At 42.7% G+C, this 25,191-nt stretch overlaps 2 protein-coding genes across 2 annotated transcripts in view; both read right to left on the reverse strand.

Moving 5' to 3' along the window:
* The window catches only part of LOC113010479 (zinc finger protein 271-like), a 21,884-nt gene extending 13,496 nt beyond the window's left edge, over window positions 1-8,388 (reverse strand). The window contains exon 1 of the mRNA XM_026149556.1: window positions 8,052-8,388. The gene's annotated coding sequence lies outside the window, so the exon portion shown is untranslated. The remainder of the gene's footprint in view (window positions 1-8,051) is intronic.
* Window positions 1-25,191, reverse strand: part of LOC113015028 (neural cell adhesion molecule 2-like) — a 339,210-nt gene that overhangs the window by 205,406 nt on the left and 108,613 nt on the right. Inside the window, exon 7 of the mRNA XM_026156929.1 lies at window positions 14,293-14,327. Coding sequence (XP_026012714.1) covers window positions 14,293-14,327 — 35 coding nt within the window. The remainder of the gene's footprint in view (window positions 1-14,292; window positions 14,328-25,191) is intronic.

Here is a 25,191-nt window from a genome sequence, read left to right on the forward strand (position 1 = left end):
TCAAAATCTCACGATACATGGCCCCATTCATTCTGTCCTTAACACGGATCAGTCGTCCTGTCCCCTTGGCAGAAAAACAGCCCCACAGCATGATGTTTCCACCCCCATGCTTCACAGTAGGTATGATGTTCTTGGGATGCAACTCAGCATTCTTCATCCTCCAAACACGACGAGTTGAGTTTATACCAAAAAGTTCTACTTTGGTTTCATCTGACCACATGACATTCTCCCAATCCTCTGCTGTATCATCCATGTGCTCTCTGGCAAACTTCAGATGGGCCTGGACATGCACTGGCTTCAGCAGCGGAACACGTCTGGCACTGCGGGATTTGATTCCCTGCCGTTGTAGTGTGTTACTGATGGTGACCTTTGTTACTTTGGTCCCAGCTCTCTGAAGGTCATTCACCAGGTCCCCCCGTGTGGTTCTGGGATCTTTGCTCACCGTTCTCATGATCATTTTGACCCCACGGGATGAGATCTTGCGTGGAGCCCCAGATCGTGGGAGATTATCAGTGGTCTTGTATGTCTTCCATTTTCTGATGATTGCTCCCACAGTTGATTTTTTCACACCAAGCTGCTTGCCTATTGTAGATTCACTCTTCCCAGTCTGGTGCAGGTCTACAATACTTTTCCTGGTGTCCTTCGAAAGCTCTTTGGTCTTGGCGGAGTTTGGAGTCTGACTGTTTGAGGCTGTGGACAGGTGTCTTTTATACAGATCATGAGTTCAAACAATCTCTATAGGGCTTTGGAGTTGATGTCACGCCGCAATGCATTAAGGGAGCACAGCGCCATTTTCGGGGTCTACGAATCAACACAAACACACGGTGTTGGAACGACGACTACAAGAAAGATGCTTAAAAGCAGCTCAAAAGAGAATGAACTGTATAGAGACCGATTGCGTCCAGAGGCGAAGCAGCGGTACTTGCACAAAATAGCTGCATTGGAAATGTGGACCCGTATGAAATACGCCCGTGGAGTAGAAACCCTGAAGACCAACCGCTACATATGTAGCCTGACATTGTCTGTGGAGTCAGCGCGTACAAGTCGTCATTCAAACAAAGGTAAGTCAGCTCGAGTACTGCGAGTGAAATGCGTTTGATTTCCCTGCAAACATTCAGATTAGTGCAGCATAAATTCATTCATGAGGGGAAATTACAGTGAGAACATGTGGAGACTGTTAGAGGGATAACATAGTGAGTTCAGTGCATTGATGAGACACTGTCCTGAAGGATTGTTGTTCTTTATGGTTAAAGAAATTGCACTAATTTATTCATATTAATTATAAATAATTCTAATTATACATCTTGCTTCCATGTTTGTATCCTGTGTCACTAAAAATACATTTTATTTTAGTTTTATACATTGATTAATGACCTGCAGAATCTCCTGATCATACTAAGTGATTCATAATTGTCACTTTATGCTTTCTCCATCTCTAAAGTGATGACATCCTTGCATTACATACTTTAGGTTCATTTTCTGCAGGCAGGTTTCTGACAGAGAACAGGCAGATTTAGAATATAACATGCAGCGTTCTATAGATGGACACATAAAGAAATGAAAAATTACATGTATGTGCTAACTTTCTAAACACTTTGTTACATTTATGATAAAGTAGATAAAACACATTTACGTCGGCCTTGGCTCATAGTTCTTGTATTTAAAAGGACTTTGTCTGTGTGTGTTTCACTGCACTCTCAAAGACTGAATGAACCAGCATTGCAGCCATGGGTCACTGTGAGCATCACAGGGAAGGTTGAAGCCGCCCACTGCACCTGTATGGCCCGAGTCGCAGAGACCTGCAGCCATGTCGCTGCTCTTCTGTTTAATGTAGAAGCAACAGTGTTGATCTGTGGCACAAGGACTGTTACAGATGAACCTGCATACTGGGTTTTGCTGGGTAATATGACCAAGATACAGCCAGAGGTTGGCCATAAGATAGACTTCTCCTCTTCAGCTGCCCCAAAAAAAGGCTCTTGATCAAAACATAAACAGACCATCTGTAGTGACAGGGAAAAGGAGCCGTCCTCAAAAAAGGAAAATCCCACCTGCTACTTTGGAGGAGTTGTCACTGCTATTGGATACTTTGCTGGAGCACAGTAAAGCTGTGGGTTGTGGGAATGACCCATAATGTTTTATCTAGGGGTCTAGATTTATGCCTGTAGTGCACTGCTGTGTAAATAATTTGCATTTACTGAATATGTACTGACTGAGTCCCACTGTTCAAAAGTTGAATAAAGAAACAAACAAATTTTTGCCTCTTTTTTTTTTATTAAAACCACTTTATAGAACATCACATCAGTTACAATGTAGAATCATGTCATTTATAGTTTACAAATGACAAAATGTTTACACAAAATCATGAGTGTTTACATGATATCACCCACTACTAACATTACTTTATTTACTGTATCTTTTGAAAAAATACAGCAATTTTAACAGCACAAGACTAAAGAATATTTAACAGGAGCAGGCTTCATTTTTCCCTGGTTTTATTATCACACTGTTCAACAAACGCAGCAAACCTTCACCATCTTATCCAGGAGGGTCACCTCTTCACCCTCACATGGAAGAAGTAATCTGATGGTGGTTTGTTTGAAGCAGGTCCCTTGTGTAGCGCTGGAACCCAGTCACGATGTGTTTCACCCATTTCATAGACTGGTTTGCTGCAATAATGCCAAATAATTAGCAACTATTGGGCTTTGGAGCGTGATTCAATAGGGCTTTGGACATCACGCTCCAAAGCCCAATAGGGTGATGTCACGGGGGTGGGCGTGGAAAGGATTTTGGCCCGATCCGCCATTTTGGGGGTCTACCGCAAGTGAAAAGGGAGCGAAGTCACACACAACAGCCATGGTTCGTATTTGCTGTGTGGTCCGCTGCAATGTTCGATCGCACGACCGGCAACAGAATAAGGTTGAAAATGGTTTATCTTTTCATTCTTTCCCAACCTGGAAGCAACATGAGGCAGCTCGTGTATCGATGTTAGCAAAAAACGAAGGCGTCTAGCCTGGATAGCAGCTGTGAGACGAGCTGACGTGCAGTTCTCTTCCATCTCCAAATATCTGTTGGTGCTCCAGACATTTTCATTCCGGTAAGTTCTAAATGTGTTCATATCACTCTTTATAGCCTATTAGTTTTATTTTCTATGCGCCCTGAGGTCATAACAAATCAGAACAAACATCCTACTGAGTGATTTTGCAGAACTACCTTCTATTTATAGAGTTGCTAATTATTTGGCATTATTGCAGCAAACCAGCCTATTAAATGGATGAAACACATCGTGACTGGGTTCCAGCACTACACAAGGGACCTGCTTCAAACATACCACCATGCCAATCAGATTACTTCTTCCATGTGAGGGTGAAGAGGTGACCCTTCAGGATAAGATTGTGAAGGTTTGCTGCGTTTTGGTGAACAGTGTGATAATAAAACCAGGGAAGAATGAAACCTGCTCCTGTTAAATATTCTTAAGTCTTGTGCTGTTAAAATTGCTCTATTTTTTTCAAAAGATACAGTAAATAAAGTAACGTTAGTAGTGGGTGATATCATGTAAACACTCATGATTTTGTGTAAACATTTTGTCATTTGTAAACTATAAATGACATTGATTCTACACTGTAACTGATGTGATGTTCTATAAGGTGGTTTTAATTTAAAAAAAAAAAAAAAAAAAAAAAAAGAGGCAAAAATTTGTTTGTTTCTTTATTCAACTTTTGAACAGTGGGACTCAGTCAGTATATATTCAGTAAATGCAAATTATTTACACGGCAGTGCACTACAGGCATAAATCTAGACCCCTAGATAAAACATTATGGTTCATTCCCACAACCCACAGCTTTACTGTGTTCCAGCAAAGTATCCAATAGCAGTATCAACTCCTCCACAGTAGCAGGTGGGATTTTTCTTTTTTGAGGACGGCTCCTTTTCCCTGTCACTACAGATGGTCTGTTTATGTTTTGATCAAGAGCCTTTTTTTGGGCAGCTGAAGAGGAGAAGTCCATCTTATGGCCAACCTCTGGCTGTATCTTGGTCATATTACCCAGCAAAACCCAGTATGCAGGTTCATCTGTAACAGTCCTTGTGCCACAGATCAATGCATGTTATTTTCTAAATCTGCCTGTTCTCTGTCAGAAACCTGCCTGCAGAGAATGAACCTAAAGTATGTAATGCAAGGATGTCATCACTTTAGAGATGGAGAAAGCATAAAGTGACAATTATGAATCACTTAATATAATAAGGAGATTCTGCAGGTCATTAATCAATATATAAAACTAAAATAAAATGTATTTTTAGTGACACAGAATACAAACATGGAAGCAAGATGTGTAATTAGAATTATTTATAATAAATATGAATAAATTAGTGCAATTTCTTTAACCATAAAGAACAACAATCCTTCAGGACAGTGTCTCATCAATGCACTGAACTCACTATGTTATCCACCTAACAGCCTCCACATGTTCTCACTGTAATTTCCCCTCATGAATGAATTTATGCTGCACTAATCTGAATGTTTGCAGGGAAATCAAACGCGTTTCACTCGCAGTACTCGAGCTGACTTACCTTTGTTTGAATGACAACTTGTACGCGCTGACTCCACAGACAAGGGGCCTGTTCTTCGTACCTCGCTAAGTAAGTTAGCTGGATTAGATTGTTGACGATTTCGCGTGATCCTGGATCGTTCGGTTCCCCGAAGCTCATCCGGGACTTGCTGTCATAGCAACAGAGCCGTAAGCGTAAACCTGCTCGGGAGCAGGTTTACTTTATGTAAACAGGATTAGATCGCGGCCACGCAGGTATGTCCGCTTCATTTATACGAAAGCAACAGCGATATTCCACCACTGTTTCACCATAAATAAATATTATCAATGTAACTAAAGATAATGCAGCACTTGATCCTTGTATTGATGTCACACAGATACATACAGGTCATTTCCTAAAAAAGGGAAATGAACTATTAACATTCTATTACATGTATGTGATTAGTACAGATGTAATTCATATTTCAGAGTAGTAATTGTAAATTACTTCGTGTAACCAAGATGAGAGACCACGGCTATAAAAGCGAAGGTGGATTTGGGAAGCCTGTCGCAGCCATGTCCTGTCTGTATACGCGACCAACCCATTGCGGAAGGTGCAAGATTGATAAGGAGAGTCCTCAGAATTCAGCATATATTGCGGGATAGACAGGATCCTTTAGCTCAGCGCGACAGTGTGCTCATTGAGAGATATCGATATTCCCGTGAGGGTATTATTTACTTAACCAACTTGTTGACAGGGGCTGCAGGACCACCACCTGTCTTTTTTTCCTCTGCCCTTTTCTTGGTTGCTGTTATGAACAAACTAACAGAGTATTACAGGCCAGTATTACCTTGCCAAGAGACGAAAAGCAATCTAAGAGATAAATATTACCATTCTGTAGAATACTCCTGTATTCCACTTTTACTTGTTCCCATGTTCTTGTGGGTCCTGTTGTGGCTCTAATGTGAAAGGGGATATAATATAACATATTATAATATAATATAATGCCATATGATATTGGACAATATAGTGTCATATGATAGATCTACCCTACCGCCTACTGGTGTTGGCCAGAGGGGCCGATGGCGCGATATGGCAGCCTGGCTACAACCGTAGCTGCCTCCACCAGTGTGTGAATGTGGGAGTGAATGAATAGTGGTATCGTAAAGCGCTTTGGGTGCCTTGGAAAGCGCTATATAAACCCAATCCATTATTATTATTATTAAATTACCTACGAGTTTGATTTGTCAGCAACTTTCTGCCAGCCCTCTCTCCTTGCTTTTGCAGCCTTTGCAGTGTTCTCTTGCGTTTTAATTAAACTCTGAAACTCCTGAAATCCCTCACTCATGAGTTCTTGCTCTGCTGCCGGAAAATACCGAGCACGCCCCTTCGACATTTTCGCCGACCAATCAGCGGGTTGCCGATCAATGTTTCTACTATCGATGCGTAGCCCCTTTTACGACACCCAGTGATGTCACATAACTGCGTCCAGCTGTACTAATCGTCAACAGCAGGTGTGTTCGGGGAACCGGATTAGCGAGCTCACGGTTAGCGCGATGGTTTGGTCTTGGATGTGTCATTTGATCTTGGATGTAGTAAGCGACGTACGAAGAACAGGCCCAAGGTCCAAAAATATGTCAGGCTAAGTCAGTAGCGGTTGGTCTTCAGGGTTTCCACTCCACGGGCGTATTTCATACGGGTCCACATTTCCAATGCAGCTTTTTTCTGCAAGTACCGCTGCTTCGCCTCTGGACGCAATCGGTCTCTATACAGTCCGTTCTCTTTTGAGCTGCTTTTAAGCATCTTTCTTGTAGTCGTCGTTCCCACACAGTGTGTTTGTTTTGATTCGTAGACCCCGAAAACGACGCTGCGCTCCCACAATGCTTTGCGGCGTGACGTCAACTCCAAAGCCCTATTAAGTCCTATGTCGTGTCCAAATTCATGGGCTGCATTCTCCTGAGGCCGCATTTGTAGACCGATTACGTCACAGCGACGCGCCGAAGGCTGTCCAAATTCGTAGACCCCTCCGAATGCAGCCGACAAATGCGTGCTCCTTTTTCCGAATTTGAAGGATGGGTCGGGTGTGTCCTTCGTGGCCCACCATATCCATATCCACCATATCCACCATATCCCAGAATTCAGCCAAGCTCCAGTTTCCGGCTAATGGCGGCCGCTACTAAGTTTTAAAAATTACTCTTATTAATCTTTCTGGGTCACGAAATAAACTTTTAACATATTTTCAGGCGAGAAAGTAGCTGTGTAAACATCAAATATCTGCTCGGTTTATCAAGATATCGCATCTTTGCTAAAGTGCTTCGACGTTTTCGGAGACGTCTGCTACCTACCAGCTCGATAGCTAGCCGGGAGCTCGAGGGTTACTGATGCGGCCGAGAATGGCACAACTCCCGGCACATCATTTTCAGATCACCGCGGACTTTCGCTGCTCGGGTTAAACGTTGTCAGCCGGTGATCAGCTGTGATCAGCTGATCACGGGGCCGGGGTTAAAAGAGAGACGCCACCCACCTGTTCGCTGCTCAGACATCATTCTCTTCGTGTCAGGAGCTCCGAAACTCTGCCGACGTCAGTCTCCGCCTGATTCAGCAACCGTGAGTGATTATCCCTTCAATCCTTTTTCTCTTCCCGGCTCCGCTCGCTCTCTGTCGGTAACGACCGTTCCGAAGCCACGCATCGTGCACTGATCGTTACTAGAATAACTGCGTGCCTGCTCCAAACCCACCGCTAGCCTTCGCCGCGCTTGGGTCTAGCCAGCACGCCACACAGGCACGCCGAATTACTGTGTGTAACCCGCCCGGCCGTGACAAACGTAATATATAAGTCACTTAGACAACCTAAAAATGTTATTGTTGGGCTTTTTTCAGTGTTTTGTTTGTTCGTGAGTAAATCGGTTTGGCTGAGATTAAAGTTATTAGATTAGATAAAATAAAACTTTATTAATCCCCCGGGTGGGTTCCTCCTTGGTTTTTACACAGCTGACTAAACGTCAAACAGAAAACTGATTAAACAGAAGTGTGAGATGGCCGAGAGTTTACTCCAGTGTCCTGTTATATTTTAGACAGCAAGGAGCAGACGGCTGAGTTTATTAAACAGCGGTGACGCTAATCAGAAGGCTAGACCGTCCAATTTCACGGCCGTTTACTTCCGGCCTACCCGATCTTCTGAGGACCCGGCCCACGTAGACCGCGAAGGCCGGGTCCTCAGGAGAATGCAGCCCATGAATTTGGACACGACCCTATTCTAAAGGCTGATTGCCCTCCCCCACGCTTGTACCCGTGGCTTCCTGTCCTGAGGGTTGGCTCTTCTCCTGCCCTGCACCCTTTGTTCATATTCAAAGACTATTTTTCTGTATGTATTCTTACCCCATAGCAACCGCCATATTCTAACGTTGCAAGCAATCACAAACTCTACAGTCTGTCTAACTCCAATGTATAGCAAGCAATCTATTATTTCTCAAAAGAGCTAAACTCAACATAAACTGAACCCACATTAAATTTAGCTCGGTGCTTACCTTTAGATGAGCCCACAAACCGAGAGAAACTCCGTGATGAAGCTGGAAGTCTTAAGAAACAGATCAGGGAGCAGAGACCCACGTGGTTCACGCTGATCTGAGCTACGATCCAGGAGACAAGGGTGTGCAGATCGATGCAGAAATTAATCCCAACGTTGGTAGTGGTATATGTTCCTGTAAGTTTACTACTTTACTCCCGTTTCATAAAAAAGCAGCTCTCTCTGCTCGACTCCTCTCCTGCACACACACTTTGCTCCGCCTCCTTTTCCGGCTCTGCTGTGATTTGTTGCTGTGCGGTCACGTGACTAAGCAGACCAACGTAACCACGTGGGGTCCATCCATCTATCCATCCATTCGCTTCCGCTTATCCTTTTTTTTTTTTTTTTTTTTTTTTTTTTTTAATTGACAAAGCACAAAATACAGACATACAAATACAAAATGGCAAACACAATGTCAGGGGGTTCGTATAAAAAAGCAAAATAGACACAGTCTATTATAGAATCACATGATATTGAACAGGGAACATAGGTTTATGGTTTTGACACCTTTTTGATTTTGAGAATGTTGTATGGTTTTAACATATTGTTTGGTTTCATTTAAAAAGCACTGAAAGGATGGTTTTGCGTTAGAAAATTTCGACTTATGTATATGAAATTTGGCCAATAATATCAATAAGTTAATCAAATAAAATTCGTTTGCCCTGTGCATGGGGTACTTAAAGAAACCAAACAATATTTTCTCGTAACAAAGAGAGAACTCAGAAAGAATAAAGGAAACAACAAAAACACAAAATTCTTGCCAGAAAAGATTCGTGTATAAGCATGACCAAAATAAATGAGAAATATCTTCCTTCACACAACTACAAAATGTACAGTTAACATCAATGTCCTTTTTATAACGTACAAGAAAAGACCTAGTTGGGTAAAAACAATCAATAACTTTAAAATATATTTCCTTTACTTTGTTATTTAATAGAAATTTCGACGGTAAGGTCCAAATCTTCTCCAATTCCAGGTCCTGGTATAAGTTATTCTAGTAGGCGACAACCGTTGGGACACAAGTTCTGTCTTTTTGAAACAGAGTTCATATTTCACGGTTGTTTTTCCTCCTTACAGAAGGGAAACACACCTGACCGACATAAGTAACAGCAGGATCCAGTGGTAAAGGGGTCAAATCACTAACAACAAGATTTCTAAACAGCATTAAGACCCCAGCAGGGATAGCATCAAACACTATGGCATATTCCTTTGGTGGAACAGGAAGACCATATGTATTCAAAAATTCTGAGTAAGAGAGTAAACCTCCAGCTGGATTTATAAGTTGTGCAACACGATGAATCCCATTATCAAACCAATTACTTAAAAACACAGATTTATGTTTGTATAAAATGTCTCTATTTTTCCAAATATAGTATCTATGTGGAGAAAAATTGTGTTTATAAATTAATGACCAGGAAAGAAGCATTTGTTTATGAAAGTTGGATAGTTTTAAAGGGATTTTATCGATATTGTAATTACAAAGCAAAAGACAGTTAAGACCACCAATTTTTGAGAAAATATAATTGGGAATAAAGTTCCAAATTGAGGTTGGGTTCCTGAATAATTGTTTAATCCAGTTTATTTTAAACACATTGTTTAATGAGGAGAAGTCAAGAAAGTTTACTCCACCATGTTGGTATGAGTTGGATAAAACTGATCTTTTAATATAATGAATTCTATTCTTCCATATGAAATTATAAATAAGTCTGTCAATATCTGCCAGGGTTTCTTTATTTACATCGAGACAAAGCAGCATAAGTTAGACGAGATAAACCCTCTGCTTTCGTGAGTAAAACTCTCCCTTTAATGGATAAATCCCGCTGCAGCCAAGCATTTAGCTTTTTTTGTGTTTTGTCCAAAATTGGAGTGAAATTAAGGGAGCACCTGGTGGATTGATTTTTATTAATGACTATACCAAGGTAAGTGACAGACTCTTTCACTGGGATGCCAGCAATAGATAGACTGGTACAATTTCTAAGGGCAAGCAGTTCACATTTGCCAATGTTTAGGTGGAGTCCTGAAGCTAAAGAAAAGGCATTAATTGTGTTAATAGCCATCTGCACCTGTGAAGCATCTTTTAAAAAGAGAGTGGTATCATCAGCAAGTTGACTAATGAATATTTCTTCATCCGCAATTGTTATACCTTTCAGAGGACTGCGTTTAATATAATCAGAGAGGAGTTGAGCACAGATGAGAAATAAGTATGGGGAGATGGGGCAGCCTTGCCTGATACCGCGGTTCAAGTTAAACCTAGGTGATGTACCTGCTTGTAGTTTGATGGAGCAATTCACATTTTTGTACATTGTTTTAATTGCATTCTGAAAATAAGGGCCAAAGCCAAATTTGTCCAAAGCCTGAAAAATAAAACCATGTTCAATCGTGTCAAACGCTTTGCAGAAATCTACAAATAAGATAAAGCTATCATCCCTACACAAATCTGCATAATCAATTGGGTCAAAAACAAGTCTGATGTTGTTGGATATGTGTCTGTTAGCCATAAAGCCAGACTGAGTTTCATCAATAATATCATTCAAAACAGCTTTCAGTCTTTTGGCAAAGATCTGAGCTAGGATCTTATAATCATTATTAAGGAGGCAAATTGGCCTCCAATTGTCAATATAAGTGGGATCTTTCTTTGGCTTTGGGATTAGGGTTAACAGACCTTGTGATAAAGTGGGGGGGAGAGACTGATTTAAATGACTTTCAATGTATACATTAAGAAGAAATGGAGCCAGTTGATCTGCAAAAGTAATGTAAAATTCAGAGGTTAAGCCATCGGTTCCTGGGGATATATTAAGTTTAAGACGTCGAATAGCAGGTAGCACTTCACTAATAGATATCAGCCTATCACAGAAACTCATCTGATCTTCTTTAACTGTTCGCACATCAGGGATTTGTTCCATAAAGCTCAGAGCAGCACTCTCATCAAACTCTGACTTGTATAAATTTCTATAAAAATTGGAGCAATAGGTGGAGACTTTTCGGGGATCATCAGTTATGATACCGTCAATATTAAGTCTCCGAACAGAACTAAGTTTAGAATGAGATTTCTCTAATTTAAAAAAATAGGATGAGTGTTGTTCACCTTCTTCTAACCATCTTCTTGATCTCACAAAGGCTCCCTCTGCTTTCAGTTTATAAATATCATTTAACTTACTCTGTTGCAAAGCTAAGTCAGTTTTATCTTCTTCAGATAGGTTCTCTGGTGGGATCTGAGTGAGAGCAGATATCCTAGTAATTACATTAATTTCTTCATTTTTCCTCTGTTTTGCTGCAGATGAGCCATACTCTCTTAAATATTTAGCGGCTTCAAATTTAAAGAGTTCCCAATTTTGACAGTAGAGATGACTGGTTAGGGCTTTATCCCAGAAACGTTTGATTAATGACAAAATATCTTCAAGCACTTTTTCATGTTTTAGAAGGGAGTTATTAAGTTTCCAGTAGCAGCTCCTACAAGTTTGGGCAGCATTAGTATTGAAAAAGACCTGAAGTGATACCGCTTTGTGATCCGTGAGTGGAGTTGGCATTATATTGGCTATAACATTATCCCTATTTAAGCAATCAGAAATTAACCAGAAGTCAATACGGGATTTAGAAGAGTTGGATTTCTTACTCCATGTAAATAGTCTGGCTTTAGGGTTTTTAAATCTCCAAATGTCTATTAAATTAAACTTTTGCATAAATGTATTTAAACAACAGGACAGAGAGTTATTTGAGCTAGGTGGCCATCTGTCTAGTGAAGGATCTCGAGCAATGTTAAAATCGCCTCCAACTAATAACAGGAGATTAGGGTATTTGGATAACCAGAACAAAAAGCGTGTTTCAAGGGCATCCAATAAGAAGTCATTATCAGACTTAGAATTAAAACCATACACGTTGGCAAGAAGAAGTGTACCATCAATGTTGACAATCATTAACACATAGTGTCCTTCTGAGTCCATTTCAGAGTGCATAACATTCCCATTAAATTTGTTCTTCAGAGTAGTAACTCCTGCCGATCTTTCTGATCCATGTGAGAACCATAGGTCCTTGCCCCACTGTGTTTTCCAAAAAGCAGTATCCTTAATAACAGAATGTGATTCTTGAAAAAATAAAAACAAAGTCAGTATTCTGTTGATTTGCAAACAAAAACAAAGCTTTTCGCTTAACAGTGTCTCTTAAACCCCTGACATTGAGAGAACAAAGTGATATAGACAGTGCGGCGTTAACACAAAATAATGAACAGTTTACTTCCCATAGTTAACATGGAACTGGTATTAACTTTTATCCTGAACCTCAAAATTGTAAACAACCCCTTTGACCTCTTTAACTTTATACCTCAAGGAGGGCATGAAACCTCCATCATCGCAGGTGCAGCTTGATCCTCAGGCGAAGTGAGCGTTGGGTGCACCTCTTTCCCCTCAATGATCACACGGACCCCGGCAAAGTGAGCTCTTTTTCCTTCTTTCCTTGCAGCATCAATAAGAGGCCAAAGCTTCTCTCGAATTGCCCTGTCAGCAGAGGACAGATCTTCAGTGAACCTCATGTAGTTTTCTTTCAGAAAGGAGCAGTTTTTAGCTTTTCTCCAGATCAAGTCACGAGCTGATCTTGTCACAAATCGAATGATAACCAGCCTTGGTTTCTTATGAGTTTCGCTGTAGTGGCCCAGGCGATGAACTACATCAATGCTGTTTTTGAATCCTGCACTTGTTTCCCCGGCAACAGTGCAGCAGATGTCAAGTACTTTCCTGGTGATGTCTTCTTGCTTTTGCTCAGGGACACCTGAGAGCCTGAGATTCCATCTCCGATGGTATCTTTCAACCTCGTTGACCTTCAGTTCTACTTGAGACATTCTGCTGCTGTTTTTTTTCACAAGTAGCTTTAATGGTTTTGGTGACATTCTTCAAAGATTCTACTTCTAAGAACATGAAGTCAATAGACTTCTTCATGGCCTCGATGTTAACAGTATTCTTGCTGATCATAGCCTCCAGATTATCTGAGTGCTCATTAATTAAAGTAGCAATGTTGTTTTGCACATCAGCAAGAGTTATATCACCTTTGTGTTTTTTACCATCTGGTCTGGCTGGAGTATCGGGATCCGAGTCCGGCAGTGGCATCAGTTCAGGACTTTTGCTGCGGTTGTAGTCATGTTCGGCAGTCACGGCATTCTTGGGGCTGGTTTTTGAGCCAGCAACACCTGTGTTTCTCTCCATTTCCTTGGTTGCTCCTTTGGTTAGAATTTTAAACTTCATGGGTGTTTCCTTTTTCCTTCCTTTTGCTTCCCTGAGTTGCTGAAAACATCGCTGAGGTAACAGAGCTTTCCTGCTATTAGCTGAGCTATCGCTTTGCAAAGAGGCTTGGGTCGCGAAAAAGTCCTTTGAAGTATGGTTCAGGAAGCCGTTACTTAGAAATGTCGCATACGTGTACTGAATAAACAGTCAGTAGAATAACTCATTTGTGATTCAGAGAAAAAACGACGGCTGAAAGGGAAGTAAAACTGCAAAATCCTGCTTAGCCGCGGAGAAGAGCGTCTACCTCGGTCGCCATCTTGGCTGCTCCCCCTTCCGCTTATCCTTTTCAGGGTCGAGGGGGGTGTCACTACCCGATCCGTACCGGAAACCCGATCGGTACCCCGCATGCGCAAATCTTACGTCACTTCCTCTCTTTGCCAACATTGCGGCATTCAATATATTTGATTGATACGGTTAGCGCCCAGTTAGCTCCTAGCATTTCTCAACAGCTCTGCCTCCTTTTCGACTGCCCGGGACATTTAAACAATGGATAATCCGTATGCAAAGAAATTCATGCTTTTCTCCTCAGAGAGCGTCCCCCGATTGAACAACAGCGCCGTAAAATAAGAAGAATGGCGCCTAATTACAGAGTTAATAATGCAGACTTTGTAATATCTCACGTGTAGATTCATCAGCCAGATGAAGTGTTTACTGACAATTGACAGTGATGGCGGACATCATCATCACTATTCCAACAATCCTCTCCTCACAGACAAGCATAAACACACTCGACTATCGCTAAATCAGATTTAACACACGTTTGTAATGACGATAATTCAGTTTATAATAGGGTTTATTCGCTCGGTCAGCAGGTGGCGGTATCCTCGTACACTGGGGAGTAAACTGCCATTAAACGAACAGAAGAAGAAGAAAACATCTGCACATGCGCGGTACGGATCGGGTAGACCCGATTTGTACGGTCAGACTTTACACATGCGCAGTAAGGATCGGAGAGTCCTGATCCGTAACTTTCTTTTTATTTTTCGTTTTTGTCTACATTGTACTGAAATGCTTCATTATTGCAAACATTTTAAGATATACTTGTTATTCTTAACATCTTAACTCTTACTCTGACCCATAACTATCGTAAAACGCTACGACCGGAAGTAGAAACCTTTCGCGCATGCGGGGTACCGATCGGGTTTCCGGTACGGATCGGGTAGTGACAGGGGGCGCTGGAGCCTATCCCAGCTGTCATAGGGCGAGAGGCAGGGTACACCCTGGACAGGTCGCCAGTCTGTCGCAGGGCCAACAATGTAACATTATAGATCAACTTACTTCAGAATATATAAAGCATATAAACAATTACAGCAATATGATGCAACAAACACAGCAGTGCTACTTATCCAAAATACTCAAGCTTCATAGAACTGAAACAAACATTTATTTTTAGCTCCATTTTGCTGCTGATACATACTTTAGGTTTCTGAACATTAAACTTGTTGCTGCCTTTCATAGTGTGTAACCTGAAGGCCCTAAGTACTTTCTCCCACACTGAAAACGCTTAAATAATACAATTATTTTAACATTACCTAATAAGACTGATTCAGGACAGACAATTAGTTATTTTAAACTTTTCTAGCAGTCCTTCACAAACAGGGAACAGTCTGTCTATTCTCTCCATCTGTCAGCTGCTGCTGGCTCTTCCTCCTCCTCTTCCTCACACACTGCTGAGTTTGTCCTGGTGGATCATCAGGGGTGCAAAGCCTCACAGATGATGTGCAGCAGTGGGTCCATCAGTCTGTCCTCACTCTGGACACTTGCAGTTGTCACACATGGAAATCAAATGTGTGATAAGCTGCAGGATTCAAACACAAGTGTAACTTATAAACACATGTTCATACTTTTATTCCACAATCAGAGAGAAAGAAACAGAGAGAGAGTGCAGGACAGACAGACAGGTGACAGTCTCAGGTGTATACACTGCTACAAAACAGCACAAGAGAAGCAGGATTTAGTGTTTGTGTTATTACAAAACAAGAAGAGTTTTCAGATGGTATAGCGGACACATGTGTGACCCTTTACAGCCGATCGGAGCGGGCACGCTCTGTTTTGCGTAACTATTTTTAAATCCCGGTAGCTCTGCAACCACGTAAGCTAGCGCAATAATTTTTTTTGCATATGAAACTGGAGGAGTTGTACTTACATCTTATGCCATCAGCTTGTCCTAGGTCACAGTTTCCTTCCACATATAGCTTTGCAAAAACTGCATAAAAAGCACTTGCAGCAACAAAAACATGATATTCCAGAAACACGCTTTGCCGATCCAATCAGCTGTTTGTAACACTTCCTACGTCCATCAGCGTGAACTATCACATGACCGCATGACCTGCCCGAAACCGGAAGTGATGTCATTTTGCGGAAATGTAGTTTTTTTTTTTTTTTAATCATCGTGGCATCATGAGCTTATACTTGTGTTTTTAAAAGTTATGTTTGACTTCATGACTTTCTGTGTCGTTTCTGGGATGCTTAGGACTCATATTGCACTGCTGGAAATAGTTTATTTTGATGCATATGCTGTTATTTTGCAAATTTGCACTATAATATTTATTTTCGTTTTTCCTGCAGTATATAAAAATTGGTGTATTTCAAAAATAAAACTATGAGGACACTTAAAATAAATTTCCTGTGGTGGGAAACTAGTTTGCGCAACTTTTTTGTATTTACAGTTTTGAGGGATAAGCCTCTTAAATTTCTCTAACTAGAAATATATGTTAAAAAAACAAAAACGATTTTCAATTTTTTTGTAGTTTATTGCACTTTTTTTGCAATTTATGTAATTACTATGCACCTAATGCAGACATATTATTAAAGTTTGGGCTATAATGGTTGTATTGATGTATAGCAACTTGAAATGCTCCCACAAATGGCTCCACAGCATGTTAAAATATAATATAAGCTCTGGCGGACTTGGTTCTATGGTAGGTCTTAAAGGGTTAAAGCATCTTCTTTCAGCTTAACGAGTGAACTGTCAGCTCGTTCAAACACACGTTAAAGTCCCTTTGGCTCGACACCACCGAACAGAGGCAGCAATATAACACAGCTAACATTAACAGTGTAGTGGATCCTGCTTGTGCCGTGATATTCAGGACTGCAAACCGAGCAGCATCACTGACTTTCATCCTGTTGTGTTTGTGGATATATGACTGACTTTAATTATCAATAAAATTATCACATTCTCTGTAAGATTAAGGTCGACTACTGAACAGCATATATTTTAAAGTAAAGACTTTTAAACCAAGTTAGTACAAACATCACTAATGTCACATAACTTTGTCGACCATTATTTACAGCATTACGGGCGGAGGATAGTCCTCCCCCTGCTGCAGGAGATGTTCACACCTGTGCGTCCAAACTGCAAATGTATGGAAGAAATATAGTATCATCAGAATTCAAGTATTTTTAGACATTGAATTTATGACACTGAATTTTTATCCTCCAAATTCACCTGCAAAAAATTCACCTGCAAAAAATTCACCTGCAAAAAATTCACCTGCAAAAGTGATGAACTTTAATGACCCAAGCCAGAGCAATCAGCACCAGATCGAGTCGAGTGGCTCTCAGCCAATTAAATTACGCTGTTTGATCACATGACACCGTTAGCCAGCAATGTGTCTCCTAAAAGACACCTGTTTAAAGGTGAGTGATTAAGTTTTTCTCCTAAATAGAGATCATTACAGAACGCCTAGTCCTATTTAAAATCCCAGTTATTTTTATTTTATTTTATCATCTACTCGAACTAAGGAAAACGTTTGACTAACTCAATGACAATTTCCACGCCTCCCATGCCTGTCTGCAGAGGCAGTTTTGAATTTAGGAGCGCCAAAATGGCAGCGGCAAACCCTGGCAGCTCTCCGGTGAGTATATTGTTTTTCATCTTCAAGTTTGTCTTTTGAAACCTTAATTTTATTTAAATCCGTTGCTCACGTATAAAGTACACAGACGGGGTCTTTGCTCAACTCGTCTGAGGCGTGTCTCACTAAGCGCTACATGCTAGCATCCTGCTAACTGAGCTACCATTTACATGCTGTGCTTTAGAAAATAGGATACTCGTTAAAAAAAAAAATACTCCGCAGATATTGATAGATAGACGAACACTGCAAATAAATAATGCAGATTATGCAGGATGAAATTATTCGGTCAGCAAGACACTTTCTGCAGTTGCTAACATCATCCAACCAAACTGCTGCTGTTGCTGCTGCGATGAATCAGAATACAAGGTACTTTAGCAAGACTTATGAGTTAATCCTACATTCAACTAAATGGACAGCTGGACAGGTTCATACAAAATATTAGATTACGCCAATTGTCCTATACATATTTTTTGACCTAGGGGTGGGATTGATTGTGAACTGGAAAGGGAAAATTATTATTATTATTTTTTTCCCCTGTCCCATTTGGTTCTTTAGCCATCAGAATTGTTGTCTGAAGACCAACAAGGATACCCAATGGATTTACTTTGCCAAATGGATCATCATGGCATTGCCGTATTGGTCCATTTGATCGGCCTTTGTTTTTAATTATTTATTTTATTTTATTTTCAGTTGTTACAGATGGGACAGACATGAGTGAGGGATAGGAAAGGGAGAAAGAAAGAGGAAGGAAAAGAAAAACAGAAGGGGAGAGGGACAGTGAGAAAGGGGGGAAAAAAAATAAAATAAAATCTCCTGGATCACCTGTTGAAAGAGAAAGAATAGAAAACAAGCAAAAAAAACCAAAGCAACATACTAAACACAACACCATCGCATTAATCTAGCTAAGTGTAAACAGCAGTAAATACTAAATATTCAGTGTTGTTGTGCAGCACGCAGGACAGACAGCGCACAATGTGTGCTTTGAAGTAGCAGCCAAGAAAGGTGTAATTTAAGTCTACGAGCAGTGAACATCCGTGTGCATACCTGTGTGGATCAGCGCGCTTGTATTCAAATGGTTTCCACATGTAATGGTCTGCAAGAGGATGTAGCGAGCCATAGCCCCGTCCCCCAGGGCATGAAGCAGGCATGGAGGAGATCCAGGCCCCAGACATCCAGAGGCCCTGGAACACGAGAGCCCAAGGAGGCCCACCGGAGGGGCATCCGTGCCACCCTCATGGGAAGGGCCGAGGATCCCCAGACGAGGCCCGAGGGCCCCCCGCACCCCGGAGGAGGCCTGACCGAGCAACAGGCGCCAGGCCCCGCCAGGTAGCCACCGGGAGTGAGCCGGTACATACCTGAGTGCCCAGCCCCGGACACCAAGAACCACCAATGCACCGACCCCTGAGAGCATCAGTCACCGGCAGGGAGTGTGGTGAGGGGAGATAGGCCTGGGAGTTCCCAGAGAGGTGGAGTCTAACCTGACATATAGACACAGACAAACAGGCACACATAGACACAAACATGCGTTCCCACCCTCATGCACACATATATAAACACTCAGCACTCACCCAACGTAAGGACTGACATAAATGGACATGTAAACACAATCACACTCCCCAAACATACTCTACACCCCGGGTCCAGGTACCCTCGCCCACAGTAGGGGGAAACAGAACCCAGACCCAAGAGTTGTTACCCTTCCCCCCGGGGTGGAGGCAAGCAGAGCGTCCCAGGCTCCGCAGCAGCAGGGAGGCCAATCGGATAGCCAACAGCACATCAAGAAGGCTCAGGGCCTTCTTGATGTGCTGTTCTTCTGCATCCCTGGCCGCTGTGTCAGTGGGGATGGTTTTCGCTCTGTATTGTAGCGTCCTGATCCTGATGACATCCAGTTTGTGCTCCAGTGGATGATGAGAGTCAAACCTTAGATACTGATCCGTATGCGTAGGTTTACGGTACACGTCAGCTTTTAGATGTTCCCCATTACTGATGGAAATGATGGTGGTCTTTGGTTAGTGGTTGTTGATCAATGGTCATGAAAGCTTTGCATAATTATGATCAAGGAACTGACCTCCCAGCCCATTGTTGATTCAGTGGGCTGGTTTCAGTCATTATGCAAATGTACTGTTTATAAGATTTGGGGAAACCTGCAGTCAGCTGAGACTGAAGAAGTCACTTGGATGAGTGACGAAACGTTTCTCCCACGTAAACTCACGTTCTGTTATTCACTGAAAATACAGACATTTAGAACAAACTAAGACCATCTGTGCTAGAGGAAATGTCTGCTGTGACTGCATCACTCTGCTCAGCTTTGTTGTTATTCAGCCTCTGCATGTTTACCTCTGCAGGTGAGTTTTACCTGTCAGGAGATAAATACCATTTCAATGATAGATAAAGACAAAGAAATTGAGTAGGATTATTTCATATTCATTCCGTTTGTCTGTGTGTGTGCAGGCAACATGAGCCTGCACACATTAATTTTGTGATAAGTGATATTATTGAAAATTCTCTGTGTGTAAGTACAGTTTAGTGCTGTCTGATCATCACTCTGACTGCTGTAGAAGTGAACAGTGTTACTTTGACCTTTAACCTCGCTGCGCTGTGTTGTTTCCTCTTTTTCAGATCACAAAATCATCACAGCTGAGTCTGGACAGGACGTCACTCTGACATGTCAAGCTCAAGCCCACATCGTCATAGTTGTAGAATGGAGCAGAACTGACCTGGAAGATGAAGAACTTGTCCTTTTATATCAGCATGGACGACTTGTTCCAGATTACCAGCATCCATCTTTTGAGAACCAGGTGGATCTGAAGGACAGACAGATAGCTGATGGAGACGTGTCTTTGATTCTGAAGAATGTGAGACAAGATGATGCTGGAACATACGAGTGCCGTGTCATCAAGAGAGCTGGAAAACCTATAAAGGTCATCAACATCATCAACCTGAAAGTTGGTTCTCCAAGTGAGTGAGAAGTGTTCAGTGTTTGTGAGATCTTTGGCTCTTTTAGCTCTGCTGCCTTATTGCTCTTTAATGGCTCTTCATTCAGTATCACTGGGAGCCTTCTATTTTAGCCCAGCTGTGAATGATCTGTGTTGGTAAGAAGTGTTTGAATTAGTGTTTTCATGAAAGCCTTATTTTTGTGCATTTACTGCTGCTCAGAAGAACACACATGGGGTTTAAAGCCTGGACAAAGACAATCTGAAATCTGTTTTTCTCTACGATGGAAAAAATGTCTGAAAGTCACTGCCAGTGATGTCAGCCAGCTCCTCATCAAAACGTTTGTTTGTCAGGGGTCATTTGTTTTGGAATAAATGTTGTTCTTTTGATATGACTTGCAGCAGGCTGTGGTTTATTCAACACAGTGGATGGTGCAGCACAGATACCTGACTCAAAACAGGACACTCTTCCAGGGCCAATGAATAACACCTCTCCTCCAGCTACAGGTAGATATGAGCAACGCTTAGGAGTATTTTTTGAATTTGTTTTAACCTATTACAATTTTAAAAATTCAGCGCTCAGCTTTGCTGTCCACAGTATCATTTAAATGCAGCCAGTTTCTTTTCTGATATTTTTATCACTTTTCCCAATACATCTGCACTTAATTCCACATCCTTCTCTCTGTGTCGCTCTGTGTACCTGGCCTGTATCACCACAGTCGCTGTCTTCACAGTCTCTGCCCTCCTTTCTTTCACACAATGTTGTGATCCTAATCTTTGCATGTGATTGGCCAGATGAAAATGAAGACGTCATCGTGAGCTAAGATTCTAGGTTCATCCAATTGTTACAAGAAGTCACCAGCAGGGACAGTACTTGTTGAGAGTCCGAATGGAAAGAAGGCGTTTTGGACTCTGGAGGTGTGGAAAGTGACTCAACTTATGCACCGACCAGAGAGCATGGGTCAAACGGGTGCTAGGCGGGGTGCAAGGGGTCATTGGTGATGGCCTTCTTTTCCATGAGACAGGAGTAAGAGACGATGGCCTCCATGGGAGGCAGAAGGCAGCCAATGCTTTTTGGGTGTGGTTAATTGCCCTCTGCGCAGCCTTTCTGTTCTCAGTTGTAGCCCCTGCATCCCAAATACCAAAGCAGTAGAAGAGCATGCTCTCCACTGAGGCATAGTAGAAGACCAGCTGCAGCATCTGGTCTGGTTTATTCTTTCTCAGGACACGGAGGAACTGCAGCTGCTACTGGGCCTTCTTTTCCAGCACGTTGGTGTTGTGGGCCCAGATGAGATTGGCAGAGATATGGGTGCCCAACTATTGGAGTGTTTGGGGCCAGTTGATGAGGAAATATTTAATCAAGGATCAGGTTGAAGGTGGTCCAGCTTCATGGTAAAAATGTCTGGGATTATGGTGTTAAATGCTGAGCTGTAGTCCACGAAGACCATCTCCATGTAGCGCTTCCTGTGAGTGCTCTAGGTCTGTAACCATGACCAGGATGCTTGCAGGGGCTTGTTTTGTCAGATTGTCCTAGGTCATGGAGGAGTGTCAGTCTGTAGGACTGCTTGATGTATTTACATGGTCCAGTGTCCTCACCCCTCTGGTAGGACACTTAATATTGGTGGAATTTGGAGAGTACAATTTTCACACATGCCTTATTTAAGTCCACAGCAACACGCTGGTTGCTCTCTGCTGTGGTCACACCTTTCCTTACCAGAATCTTTGTTGTGATCCTGGTAGTGTAATATCCAGCTTGGTAACTCCACCTAGGCATTGGGCTTTTCTGGATGGAGCCGAGATTAAGTTACAACCAGTAGATGACACTCCCAGACAAAAAATAAAAAATTACAGAACATTTCTGATGAGCTAACAAACATTTTGGTAATCTTGTGCATTGTGTTTCTGTGCACTGTTTTTAATATCAATGTTAAATCACTTTGTAATAGATTCTTGTCTTTAAAAGTGCTACATTAATAATTTTTACTTACTTATTTCACTCATCTACCTGACAGCTTATACCCCACATCTGTTTCTTACCTGCAGGTCAGCCAGGAGGAACCAAATGGCTGGATCTGTTGGAGGTTTATGTTTGACTGAGTGTTCTAGAAGCTTCTTTTTGTCAGGGCTCTGTGTGCGGGCCGGCGGCAAGGAGGATCCAAACGCAGGACTCAGACACTAACTTGAAACTCAAAAACCTCAACTTTATTGCTGGTATGAAAACAAAACATGACGTGAACACTGAATACGGAGAATAGAAGCACACAGGCACAATCTGATGGTAAACCAAACAAAAGAAACCAAACAAAAAAGGTGCATAAGAGTAAAAAAGTGCAGGAAAACACATCAAAAATGAAACTAGAGCTCACCAAGAGTCCATGAAAAGTTCAGGGGGTCGACCCGGGGGTCGACAACACAAGGACGAAGACAGTTCTGGAGGCTGGCCGTGCACACGGCAACGGCAGCGACGCAGGCAAACCCAATTAGGAGGCCAACCACATGGAAGGCAGTGGCGGTGACGAACTCTTTCCGGAGGCAGTCCCCGAAGGCCATGATGCCAACTTAGAGGCCTGGAAAACGGCCGGCAGAGGCGAAGCGGAACAGGTCGAGATGGCTCTGACGGCAGTGTGGCAACTGCCGGACGGATGAAGGCACGGAGGCCGGACCAGGCGTGGATGAAGGCACGGAGGCCGGACCAGGCGTGGATGAAGGCACGGAGGCCGGACCAGGCGTGGATGAAGGCACGGAGGCCGGACCAGGCGTGGATGAAGGCACGGAGGCCGGACCAGGCGTGGATTCAATTCAATTTTATTTATATAGCGCCAAATCACAACAAAAGTCGCCTCAAGGCGCTTCATAGACACAGAGAAAAACCCAACAATCATATGACCCCCTATGAGCAAGCACTTTGGCGACAGTGGGAAGGAAAAACTCCCTTTTAACAGGAAGAAACCTCCGGCAGAACCAGGCTCAGGGAGGGGCGGCCATCTGCTGCGACCGGTTGGGGTGAGAGAAGCAAGACAGGATAAAGACATGCAGTGGAAGAGAGACAGAGGTTAATAACAGATATGATTCAATGCAGAGAGGTCTATTAATACATAGTGAGTGAGAAAGGTGACTGGAAAGGAAAAACTCAATGCATCATGGGAAACCCCCCGGCAGCCTACATCTATTGCAGCATAACTAAGGGAGGATTCAGGGTCACCTGGTCCAGCCCTAACTATATGCTTTAGCAAAAAGGAAAGTTTTAAGCCTAATCTTAAAAGTAGAGATAGTGTCTGTCTCCCGAATCCAAACTGGAAGCTGGTTCCACAGAAGAGGGGCCTGAAAACTGAAGGCTCTCCCTCCCATTCTACTTTTAAATACTCTAGGAACAACAAGTAGGCCTGCAGAGCGAGAGCGACGTGCTCTAATAGGGTGATATGGTACTACAAGGTCATTAAGATAAAATGGGGCCTGATTATTTAAGACTTATTTAAGACTGCTGGCTTGCAGCTGGACGGGCTCCTCGGGCCAGATGCAGGACCAGAGGCAATTGGGACCCCTGGCTGAGGGTGAAGATGAGTGGCTGACTGAGCAGATGACAACACTGATGATTCCTCCACTAACTGCGCTACTGACTGGGCTATGGACTGTAACAAGGTTTGGAGAAAGTCTGATTGTGGTAGAGCCTGAGCTATGGGTAGCGGGAGTGAAGACTGAGCTACAGGTGACTGAATTTGAGATGAAAGCGGTGGTGGAGTAGGTGACAGGGCTACGGGTGGCTACTGAGCAGGGGACGCTGGAGACTGAGCTGAGGGGGGGCTGCTGACCAGGGGACACTGGAGACTGAGCTGAGGGGGGGCTGCTGACCAGGGGACACTGGAGACTGAGCTGAGGGGGGGCTGCTGACCAGGGGACACTGGAGACTGAGCTGAGGGGGGGCTGCTGACCAGCTAACTGAGCTGAAGGTGTGGAAATGAAAACTGCACCAGCCCGTACTACAGGAGAGAATGGAAGTGTGGTTGGGTGATGACGGCGAGGGTTGCATTTCTTCTTCAAGGACGGATCAAACGATTTGGCGATAAACCTTGGCAAAAAATGCTGCTGTCGTTGAGAGTACCAAGTGGCGAGGGCCTCCAGGAGAACTACTGAATCCTCTTTCCCTGGGCCACCCATGCCAAACGGTTCAAAACTTAGCCTCACTCTTAAAGCTGTTATTATTTAAGTCCATTTATATTTAGAAAACTGACAGTGGAGGCAGTGGACGACAAAAAATTATCAAAAAATACTACCTCCAGCTGCCTCTTTTAAGGGCTCGCGGCGTGGACTACCCTCCAACAGTAATCCCAAAGGAGCTCGAGATTCTCTCCCTCAGAGGCGAAGCGTGAGTCCGCTGGATCCATTACTGGTCGCGTCGTTCTGTCAGGGCTCTGTGTGCAGGCAGGCGGAGAGGATCCAAACGCAGGACTCAGACACTAACTTGAAACTCAAAAACCTCAGCTTTATTGTTGGTACGAAAATAAAACATGACGTGAACACTGAATACGGAGAACAGAAACACACAGGCACAATCTGATGGTACGACACGACACCGAGCATGGGAAAACACAGGGCTTATATACACAGGGTAGTAATGAGGGAATGGGCAACAGGAGGGAGACACAGTTGGGAGAGATCAGGGCTAACGAGACAGGGGGAACAAAGCTGCACACGCTAACCTAAGACAAAGACTTTCACAATAAAACAGGAAACATGAAACACTACTAAAAGACACGGACAGAAAATAATATATGAAACCACAATTCCTAAAACATGGATAAACAGAAACATGAAACTCTAATAAACATCATCATCACAACAAGAGAATGAGAAAACAATCCAAAACACCAAGATAACTGAAACACAAAGTACCAGAGAAACATAATGAATAATCCATGATGCAAAAGTAAACCAAAACATAATAAACTCAATTGCTGGGTCCAATGGACCCAGAACCGTGACACTTTTGTTCTTATTGTTGTTAATACAATTATTACAGTTGTTGTTTGTGTTATTTCACTTATTTT

This window comes from Astatotilapia calliptera, chromosome 3, assembly GCF_900246225.1.
Source record: "Astatotilapia calliptera chromosome 3, fAstCal1.2, whole genome shotgun sequence".
Lineage (NCBI taxonomy): Eukaryota > Metazoa > Chordata > Actinopteri > Cichliformes > Cichlidae > Astatotilapia > Astatotilapia calliptera.